General features: G+C 44.4%; 1 protein-coding gene across 1 annotated transcript; it reads left to right on the top strand.

The window, feature by feature from the left end:
* Nucleotides 1-719: 719 nt before the first annotated feature.
* Nucleotides 720-10,682, top strand: LOC308322687 (EF-hand and coiled-coil domain-containing protein 1). The gene is made up of 9 exons (XM_080774079.1): nucleotides 720-1,500; nucleotides 1,980-2,448; nucleotides 3,972-4,106; nucleotides 5,580-5,656; nucleotides 7,426-7,582; nucleotides 8,851-8,995; nucleotides 9,586-9,696; nucleotides 10,132-10,201; nucleotides 10,491-10,682. Exons 1-9 carry the CDS (start codon nucleotides 900-902, stop codon nucleotides 10,640-10,642), a joined length of 1,917 nt encoding a protein of 638 aa, XP_080630205.1. The 5' UTR covers nucleotides 720-899; the 3' UTR covers nucleotides 10,643-10,682.
* Nucleotides 10,683-11,409: the final 727 nt, after the last annotated feature.

Raw genomic sequence — 11,409 nt, 5'->3', positions numbered from 1 at the left:
TGATGTACATGTCACATGCATGCTTGTGTGAGTATGTATGTGCATGTGTGTGCCTGTGCGTGCACATGACATGTCACATGCATGCTTGTGTGAGTATGTACAATGTGTGTGTGTGTGTTGTGTTTGTGTTGGAGTAAGTAACTAAGTGCAGTGTGGTGAGGCATTCCTAATTCTGATGTGTGCTGGCGCGTAGGAGAGTATGTGAACTTATTATGGTCGCTGTCTTTGTTTTGAGTGTCAGGTAGCTGAACTAAGGTGTGGAGAAGAAAGGTATTTCCGCTATATGAGGCCAGAGGTTTCTTGAAAAGACGTAGAAAAGAGATTTGCATTTAACCTGTGAGTGAAGGTATGTGCCGTAAATGCATGGCAGCCCATTGGCGAGAGAGGTGGGTGACTGCACTTGTTAGGTGTTGGGTGTCAGGTTTTGTATCTGATGTCCCATTATGTTTTTGCTGGCAGAGCTGACTCAGACACACTTGAGGTAAATTGCTGTAAAGATGAAACTGAGACCTCATGACTCATTTGGACCCATCTTTTGTGTTTGTTTGTGCCACTGCATCGCATTGATGAGAAAGGGCACTCTAGTGGCACAATTACGAACGTGTAGGCTACTAATGTCACTTTCAGAAAGGGTGGAGCCGGGATTGGGTTTCTCTTGGGCTATTCGTCAGAAGACTTCAGCCCTCAGCCGGGGCTTTGTTGCAAGAATCATCCAAGTAGAATAGATATATTTTTTAGTGGGACGCCCACCAGCAGCTGCTTTCGGCTGCAATTGTTTTCTTCTTCCCCATATAGGGAGAGGGCACATATGGGGCTACCTTTTTACTAAGCATCACTTAGGGATACATCTAGAAAACTTTAGAAATTTGACCCCGTACCAAATTAGCTTTAAACGCAACATGAAGCGAGGCGTAGTGGAACTTCCAGCTGCTATGTTACAACCTTGTCCTCCACGGGCAGCGCGTAAAAGCGAGTGGCTGCGGAGCGCACTCGCCCATCACCACTCCCCACAGCCCGGCGTAGAGAACGAAATCGTCGTGCTGGCGACAGGAATAGACCAATATCTCCAAGAGGTTTTCCACCACCTGGCTTACCCCAACCAGGAAGACGCCGTGTCGGCGGAGGATTTCACCGTTCTCTGCGCAGTGCTGGGACTAGATGGAGAGGGCAGAACGACAGACGCACAGAGAGAAGATATACACGAGTTCCAGGATGTGTATGCGGGGCTTCCTTGCCAGCTATCCTTCAAAGACTTTCACTCGCGACTCTGCGGGTTCTTTCGTGTGCGTGCCGCGCGTAATGTCGCCGGGGAGAGTAGTGCACTTCTGCGCCTGCCTGTTTCCGAAGAGACTGAGCTTGTGGAACGCGAGATCCGTCTCCGGTGGCCACGCTTCAGACGGAGGAAATGTGTCAGTTTCAATCTTACCAACAAGGACCAGACAAGTGTGCGAACTGTGACAAAAAGGAACCATAAGGCTGCCGCCGAGGATAAAGAGAGTGGTATGGAATTTAGAGGCATTAGTAACGAGTGTAAATCTATAAAAGCCTATAGTAGTTCATACTTCTTAGAGGAAAGGATTTTATGTACACACACACACACACACACACACACACACACACACACACACACACACACACACACACACACACACACACACACAACCTATAGCCATCCACGTTTTACTGTATACTGTCTAACAGTTTTCTCCCCCAGGCTGTAAGACTGCTTAACAAGCCTAAAACATTGAACATTCCGTGGTATTACGGCCTTGTATACTGATCTGAGTTCTTTAAAACTTTTATACTTAGTATCATTATTTAATTATTTACTATTTTACTTATGTGTATTGTGGAGCATCACCCAACGTAAGTTTTTCAAAATGCTGTACCTGTACATCTGTGTGACAATAAACACCTTGAACCTTCTCCTCCCCTACCCTTTCCTCATATCCTCTCCCTTTCTCTCCTCTCCTCTCTAGTTCCTGAGGAGGCAGCAGCTCTGAGGGAGCTGGTTGAGGACCTGCGCTCTGCGCTTCAGGGCAGCGATGCTCGCTGCCTGGCTCTGGAGGTGGCGCTCAGACAGGAGAGGGCCTGTAATGCCCTCAACTACACCTGCTCTACCTCCTCAGACTTTACCCCCTTAAGCACAGCCCCCCATTCCAAGTCCCCTTGTACTGTGGGAAACAGTACCAACGTGTCTCTGGCTTCCCAAGGACGAAGAAGAGGGGTAGGAGGAGAAGTGGCGAGGACAGCGTCTCAGAGGTGTGATGCCAGCAGGGACCCACTTCTCCGGGAGCTGAAGCTGATACGTTCCTCACGCGACGGACAGCTGGAGGAAGCAATCAAATATAACCATCGCCTGGAGGAGGAGCTATGCTGGGCTTATCAGGAGGCCCACAGGCGTGAGAGGGTGGAGTGCGCACTGCGTAAAGAAAATACTGGAATCAGGTTGGTTAGTGTGTCATTTCTTAATTAGGGGTCAAGTCAAAGGGCGTAGACCCGTTATTGTTACTGTGACAATTCCGCAATTTTAGCAGTTTTGGCAGTTCTGTGCTATCGACGAATACGACGAATTAGACCGTTCCTCACCCAGGAATCAGCCCAGCTCCTAATCCAGACAACAGTCTTGTCAAAACTTGACTATTGTAACTCCCTCCTTACTGGCCTACCAGCATGTGCACTTAAGCCTCTCCAGCTGATCCAAAATGCCGCAGCTCGCTTGGTCTTCAACCAGCCAAAATTCTCACATGTCTCCCCCCTGCTCCGCTCCCTCCACTGGCTCCCGGTCGCTGCCCGCACAGAATACAAAACTCTGATGCTGGCATTCAAAGCAACCAAAGGTATGGCTCCCCCATATCTTGCAAGTATGATTGAACCCTACAAACCCTCCCGCGCACTCAGATCAGCTAACGCAGGGAAGCTGGAAGTACCCTCACTAAAAACACCGGGACAACGCTCCACACGTCCCAAACTCTTCTCCCTTCTGGCTCCAAAACTGTGGAATGCACTTCCCATGGCAGTCAGAACTGCAGCATCACTCCCAATCTTCCGCCGTAGTCTGAAAACCCACCTTTTCAGACTCCATCATGGCCCATAGCACTTACTCTACCCTAGATAGCACTTCTGTAGACTTAGATAGCATTTGAAACAGATTTATAGCATGTTATGTAGACAGCTCTAGAATTGCATTGTATATAGTCATAGCACGCCATAGTACATATGTATAGCATAGTAGTATATATGTAAAGTTTATACGTATAAATTTCATTATATAGATATTCCACTGTTACTTTCTTAGCTTACGCATGTTTCATGATGAATGTTTTTATGTGATGTATTCCCATGCTTTTGTTCTTGCTTAATGTAAATCGCTCTGGATTAAGAGCGTCTGCTAAATGCCTAAATTGTAAATTGTAAATTGTCTATCGTTCTTCACGAAATTCGGCTATTTGGTAGAGGGCCGTGAGGATCCCTCAGGAACTGATTTTCACACTCGTCAAACGACCTCTGCCCTTTAGTTCTCCCGATGAGTAAATCGTTATGATTTGCTCAATCCTTTTTTTCAAAGAAAAAGCGGACTACAACATTGACAGATGTATGATGATAAGAGCGCCCCTCACTTCACACAAGTGTGATTTTTTCTTTTTGGCCTTGACCCTAGCTGCTTGCATCTATATTTTCTATTATTATTATCCGCACCAGTGCGTGCGTGCGTGCGTGTGTGTGTTAGAGCGACTGTGGCTCAGGAGGTAGAGCAGGTCGTCCAATGATCCATGGGTCGGCGGTTCGAATCCTGTCTACATGTCCAAGTGTCCTTGCGCAAGACATTGGCTTCCGCCGCAATTGGTGTATGAATGTGAATGGGTGAATGTAATGCATTAATGTATGTAAAGGGCCTTGGATAAAAGGCGCTATATAAATGCACCATTTACCATTATGTGTGTGTGTGTGTGTGTGTGTGTGTGGGTCAGGAGACGAGCAGAGGAGGCCAGAGAAGCTCTCAGACAGGGCCTCCAGAGAGTTCGACAGATCCAGGAACTGGCACATTCTGTCCCAGCGCTGGAGGCCAGGGTCAAACAACTGGAGACTGAGCTACACCAAAAGAGGTAATGTGTGTGTGGGTGTGTGTGTGTGTGTGTATGAGCATGCATGTGTGCGTGTTGCAGTTGCAGTAGGAAAATGCACTGTGTGTGTCCGTGCATGGATTTCCACATGATTTGACTCTACGCCCTACTGGTTTGTAAGTCAAAGCTCAGCCACAGGTGGATTAAATTACATTAATGGGAGTGCGGTGAAAGCAGTTGGGTTAATATACAACCAGCTATCATAACATAACACTGCACAGGAGGATTCTATAGTTTCTAGTACATTGTTTACCTTTAATCATTATGGTAGAGTAGCTTGCAGTGAGTGCGTATGCATTATGCATTCATTGTCTTGGACAGGGACACATTGACAGGACGTTTCTGCAGTTGTACTGAAGGGATCGACCTGCGAAATCTTCGTCATGGAATATCTCTACAGCCACTAGGCCACTGGGTCAACTGCAGTGTGACCTCTACTAGCATCAGGACAGCGTCACAGCACAAAGCAATATTTTACAAATAGGCTGCCGTAGCCGCAAGCCTAAAACCACAATTGATCTACACGCACACAGCGTGTCGCATCACAGCACGCTAAGCTTCTTGTAGATCTGCAATTCTAGCTATATGTTGCCAAAAAGTTAATATTAATTATTTCTGTGCCAGCTAGCTATTAGCATTTATATAGTTCCCAGTGCCACCATCCAGGGCCCCCACACACACTCACTACACACACTTTAGTATCATTGGCACAACCACACCCTGTTTACCTCTCGCCAGAAGCATTTACATGTCGGGAGTGACGCGGTGCAAAGTCACAAATTACATCCGAATTTTAGATGGCAGAAGATCCACCAATGACAGCTCTCCTGGATTCCGACTTATGGAGGTTTGAAAATCCTGCTTGTAACCGAGCAAAACGGTGATCAGATTTTACGTCCCATAGCTGGTGGTGACGGGGCGTTGCGTCTCCAATCTCAATCGATCCCTAAACGCACGACTGTGTGTGTTTGTGTGTGTGTGTGTGTGTGTGTGTGTGTGTGTGTGTGTGTCATATATGGAGAAGGCGATGCTTTCTGTACCCGTGATCTGTATCCTGAAGCACTTGTTGTAGAGTTTCTTTCAAGCTTGCGCATCCACTATTGTTTGTGTTCAAGAAATTCCTTGTAAAATGTGAATGCAAATAAACATGTTAAATGTGTGTGTGTGTGTGTGTGTGTGTGTGTGTGTGTGTGTGTGTGTGTGTGTGTGTGTGTGTGTGTGTGTGTGTGTGTGTACACGTGGATATCTCACATATAGTCTATATAGACTATATCTAACCAACAATGTAACATACTGATGTATGTTTGTATGTGCTTGTGTCTGTGTGAGCAAGTAAAAGAGAGGATATATTTTAGGCATGTGAAACTGGGGTAAAACTTTCTGTTGTTGTTGTTGTTGTTGCAATCAGACACAGTGGAATTCATTTGAAACACGTCTGACCTATGACCCACTCAGATCCCTTTGTACCTGCATGGTGGACACCACCCCTCAGCCCTCGTTCCCAGTGGGAGCAGAGGACGCCTGCAGCACAGGTGAGTGGCTGGCAAGAGAAGAGACGAATCACTGCACCAATAGAGCGAGAGCTCACTGACAGGACGAGGTGAAGAGTTGTATCTAAATTGTGTTCAATATAATGTACTTAACAGTAACAGTAGTACTGAATGTCTGCAGGAATAGAGTAAACAGAGCCAGGGTGCAACACTGTTACCATTGTTATCTGTACACATACGTAACATCCATTAAACAAACGCCAGATGTAACCTATACAGTAATAATATGATTACTGTGTAATAGTGCTTGAATCAACTAGGATCATGGTTGATGTGCTAGTGTCCAGTAGACTTATATTTATTAACAGTTTTCAGAATGGGTACATTTCACATGAAAGCTCAATACAAAGACTGTTACTGTGGACGACACATTGATAAAGCATTACACTTTACAACAGGGTCCACCATTTTCAATTCATCAGAACATTTAGAGACTTACAAATATACACTTTTTAGATATAAAAAACAGGAAATCATGTAAGAGGTAAAAAGGGAAAAGAAACATTAAAGGGGAAAGGGGTGGGGGGGATTCAGATTTTGCAGCCGTCCGTAGGTGCTCTTTGAGAACGGTTTGTTGAGCTCCCTCTGGTGTGAACTTTGTTGACATTGAGGAAGTAATTAGACAGGTACAATGGGTATCTTGGTGGTGTATCGAATCTTGTGGACCAAGATGGCAAGATGCTGTATTCTGTCATCAACCCTGTCATCAACCCTAAGCCATTCCAGCCTGTCAAAGTGGGCAGGGGTGAGGTGGGTTCGGGGATGACAGAATCCTATGATGACAGAATCACACAGCATAGTTAGAAGGAACAGATCCATCAAATTGCTTGAGAGTTTCTCTGTAACTCTCCCGCTTGATAGTTTCTCTGGATCTCTCCCTTAGTGACAGGCTCTCAGTGTGATATGCACACACACGCCAAATCTTACCAGTTATGCAACCAATTTACAGTAAACAGGAAGACGAGGAATGTCATTCTTCCTCTTTGGCACACCACACCTGCCCTTCTTCTGCATGTCCATAATCCAGGTATGGTATGGATGGAATGTATCAAACAATTTCTCGTGCGTGTGGATGTCTGGGGGTGTAGAGATAAATCACTCACACATCACCACAGAGGCCTGGGTGTGCTTCCGAGCAGTGGTGCCTCCGGCTTGGCCAGGCACTCCAATGAACAGAATTGGCAGTGTTTGTGGGTGTGAAGCAGCTTGCAGGGGCTTGTGTCCTTGTAGACAGTCAGCTAGTCCAACAGGTTGGTTGAGGGCAGGCTCTTGGGAAGTCACGTTTACGAATGACGTTTTGCTACAAACTATCAGCATTGATGGTTCAAATGGTTCAAACTATCAGCTCTTTGTGTAGTAGATTATCACCATTGATGCTCTGTGTGTGTGTAACAACATATTTTGTAACAACATACAAAGTACAGTAGTACAGTAAGTGAGGCAGTACACTGTTCTCTCTGCCCTCAATTTACGTGATTATTATTTAGCTTGTTGTTTATTGACTAGCTAGAGTTCATGTTTACTCTGCTTATTCTGATCAGTCTCGCTCTGGATAAGACTAAATTGTAGACGTTAACCTAATATCATAACAAAAACATGTATACATTGTTGGATATTTGCCTTATCGTCTTTCTATCTCTATGCTTTTCCGTTTCCTGAAAACTATACAAAATCACCCACAATTTACACCTGCAATGCTGTGATGTGACAATCAAGCTGATTGTGATTATTCTATTGGAACTGTGTTCTAGATGCAGAGTGCCTACAGAGGGCAGTGGAGGGAAAGGCAGCCTCGGATGAAGAGGAGGAGGAGGAGGAGGGACAAATGCACCGGGGGAGAGAAGAAGCAGAATGCTGCCTGATGGAGGTGAAGAAGCTCATCAGCCGACTGCATGGCTGTGGCAAAGGGTTAGCTCCTTATGGGACAATGAAACTCACGCACGCACGCACGCACACATACAAACACCGATTTGTATCCAGGCTTGACCAAGGTCTTTTTCTTACTGGAATAAGTTTAAGGAGGTATTTCTTCCTCACATTATGGTGTATTGTGAGGGACCGAGCAGTCAAAGCTTAAAGGTTTTATGACATTAATTTTCATTTATTTTTCTTTTTCTTTTTTCTTTTAGGTTTTATGACCTCAATTACACCTAAAAAACCTGAACTTTGAACATTCAGTGGATTTTCTGTGGTCTGAAGTTTACTTTGGGGTTTGGAAGCCTTTTGAGCTACAATGAAAACAGGCAAAACAGTGAAAACAGTGACATCTGCTGGCAAATCCCATTGACATATATGGGATTTGCAGGATCTTACATCACAAACTGCCGGCAAATCAGAGGCCTGTTTGAGCCAGAAAACCCCAGATCACAGAAAATCTACTGAATGTTAAAAGTTCATGTTTTTTGGGTGCAATTGAGATTAGAAAACCTAAAAAAAATAAGAACAATTCCAAAACCTTTTTTTTAATGTCACAATCCCTTTAAGGATGACATAGGTTTTCAAACTCAGTTTGTTTTTATGTCAAAAGTAACAAATAATTAACAAAAGTTTCAGCAACTGAAGTGGAAGGGCCCTTGAGGTCAACATAACATAACTTAAATGAAAATAACTTAATTGAAAATAATGTGGAACCAAACAGGAAATGAACTCAACCAACAGACCTGTTCAAATGACACATGAGGGAGACTTATATAGTGGTGGACCAAACCAATAAATACACAAAGGGGTGGACAGCAATTAGAGCCAACCGGAATCCCTAAACAATTCCCAATTCCCCCCTTCTCAATCAAGTATGTTGGTATGGTCCAATGCATCAGACCTGACTCCACCCCCTGCCCCACATGTGTGTGTAAATAAAGAACAGAACATTAGTACAACAGTGCATATTGTCACCAAGCCATTTTCAAATACTGACTGTGTTTTATGCATTATAATATAATATAATCATTGCAAATGTCAATACTAGAGGTTAGAGTAGAATGCAAATGTGAATGTGGGTTAGAGAGGAGTCTTATCTCACTGTGGGGCTGGGATCACAGCCCTCACAGTATTCCTCACACAAACACCATGGAGTGAAAAAAACCTGACTCAAATGTTCGTTTATCCTAAATCTAAATCTAAATCTAACCTTAACCTAACCTAACTTGTATTCTTCTTCTTCTTCTTCCCCCATGCAGCTGCCAGAGACCCACTGTTATGATGATGCCTCAGGGCTGTCTCCATGACAACAGCCTCCATCCTGCCATTACTGAGGAGGCCAGGGCTTCCAGCTGGAAGGGACCAAAGCAGACAGCTGTCAGCAGGAGCTGTGGACAGAAGAAGGTAGGTGAGAGAGAGAGAGAGGGGGAGAGACTGAGAGGGAGAGAGGGGGAGAGAGAGAAGGTGGTTGAGAGGCCAAGCGTTACCTCTTATCCCTAAACGTTTATGCCATTTTCTTTTTTTACTATTGTATAGAAAAACTACTTTAAATAGTTCAAAAGGCCAATCTACAAGCTCACAACGTGCCGATGTAGATAGGATAGTTGAACTATTTTAAAATGTTTTTCAGAATAGTAGAATATGGCTGATAAGTTTAGCGATAAGGGGTAAGATAGGACCGTATACCCTTTCTGATTGATTGAATACGATTGAATTAAGAGCGTCTGCTAAATGCCTAAATTGTAAATTGTACTTTATTAGCAGTTTGCAAAAAAAGCACAGGAAAGGGGCCAGTCGCCTTGAAGTTTGAACGGGTGCAGGCATTTAACCTAACGCATGTTGCGGACACAGGGCCACAGGGCCGGTGTGCATGTGGTCGGTGTATATTATTATTATAAGTAATATACTTTGCTTATTAGTGGGATGTGTGACAATTTTTGACAGAGACTGTTTCGTTAGTCTTACCTCATCCCAATGCACCTCTCATTTGCCAGTGGCCTGAGGAGGAGAAGGGTAAATTGGGGGCGACAGAGAGAGTCCATCTATCTTTGCTAGAAGAGAAACTCACTGACGCCCTCTCGCTCTTGCTGGAGCTACGCAACAAGGTATGCACACACATACAAATAGACCTCCATAAATTAAGCTGTGAAGACTGTAGTATTATCCTAACACGTGCGCGCACACTGAGAGTCTTCACAACATCAGGTATCACTTTCAGCCCCACAGTGCCTGCGGGTTGCCTTCAGGGCGTGTTTTCTTTTACGGTCCTTGCCTGATAAACTTGAAAGAACAACAATGTATTGTGCGCACACAGATAAACACATTAATATACTGTATCAGTTTCATTACTCAAGTGCCACCCAGTGTTTATGCATATTATACTGATATGGATATGTCTGTCTATCTGTCAACTCAACCTGTTAAGCATGGTGGGATATACAGGGCCTGTTTATATCCTTTAATCTGTTAAACATGGTGGGATATACAGGGCCTGTTTATCACTCTTCTTTCTCTCTCCCTCTCCTTTGCTCTCTCTCTAGAATGTATCTCGTAGAGCTTTGGGGAAGATCCTGATAGACACTCTGGATATGTGTAGCAGCCATGGGAATGGTAGGCTTTACAGTAATCTGTCTGTCTGTCTGTCTGTCTGTCTGTCTGTCTGTCTGTCTGTCTGTCTGTCTGTCTGTCTGTCTGTCTGTCTGTCTGTCTGTCTGTCTCTGTCTCTGTCTCTGTCTGTGTCTGTCTGTCTGTCTCTGTCTGTCTGTCTGTCTGTCTGTCTGTGTCTGTCTGTCTGTCTGTCTTTTTTTCTTTTGTCAATCTCTACTTTATTAACTTATTTCACTTATTCTTTCGGGCTGTCTTTCTCTCTTCCTCTCTGTCTTCCAATGCTCTCATCCAGGCCCCTCCTGGCTGCTCCAGGTGGCTGATGCACTCTGTGTCCAGCTGTCCTCCAGTGAGCTGCTGCGAGATGAAGGAGGAGGAGAGAGTGGAGGGATGAAGGTAGCCCCTCACCAGCCCCCCAGCACCAACCCCCTGCTCATCTCCTGTTAGTTATAGTGACAGCAGTTGTAACTTTTGGTTGCATGCCGGATGTCACGCACTGAAAATAGCAGATCTGCAAGCTCACAACACGCCACATTGTGTCACGTTGTGAGCTTGTAGATCTGCTATTTTACAGCGGGTAGAAGTGCGCAATAAAGTATATCAATTATAAAGCCCTTTAGCAATTCTGTAACAATGCACTTATCATTACGATGTGTACATACATCTATTTCCCTACAGTTTATGTTATTTCTCAGATGTATATCACGAAGATCAAAACATTGTATATATATTTTTATTCACTTAATTGAACTTCCTAACCTTATTTGTATGCACTGTTTATATAATTGTATTAATAAAAAGCTATATGGAATCCTGCATCTTCAGGAAATACAAGCTAAATGAAAGTCTGTCATTCCTGTAATAATTATTGTTGTGGGCAATAATATGTTTCTGTCCTGAGTTACCCTTGATAAGACATTGCAAAAATAATGCTGTACAGTGTGTGTGTGTGTGTGTGTGTGTGTGTGTGTGTGTGTGTGTGTGTGTGTGTGTGCGGAACTCCTGGCGGTCAGTGACGTCAGTTGGAGCTTGGAGGCCCTCCTGAGGGTGGAGGCCCGTTTCAATTGAAACTGGTGAAACATAGCAAAGGCCTCCTATGACAATAATAACAGGGAACTGGCCATAGAGTTTAGTTATAAGGAACTGGGCTGGCTGATGTGATGGAAATAATTATCTCCAGGAATTGTGTGGAAATATAGGTGAGCCGTGAGTGG

This window comes from Protomyctophum bolini, assembly GCF_963924005.1.
Source record: "Protomyctophum bolini genome assembly, chromosome: 2".
Taxonomy (NCBI): Eukaryota; Metazoa; Chordata; class Actinopteri; order Myctophiformes; family Myctophidae; genus Protomyctophum; species Protomyctophum bolini.
Note: the sequence above shows the minus strand (reverse complement) of the source record. Positions and strands in the feature narration are given on the sequence as shown.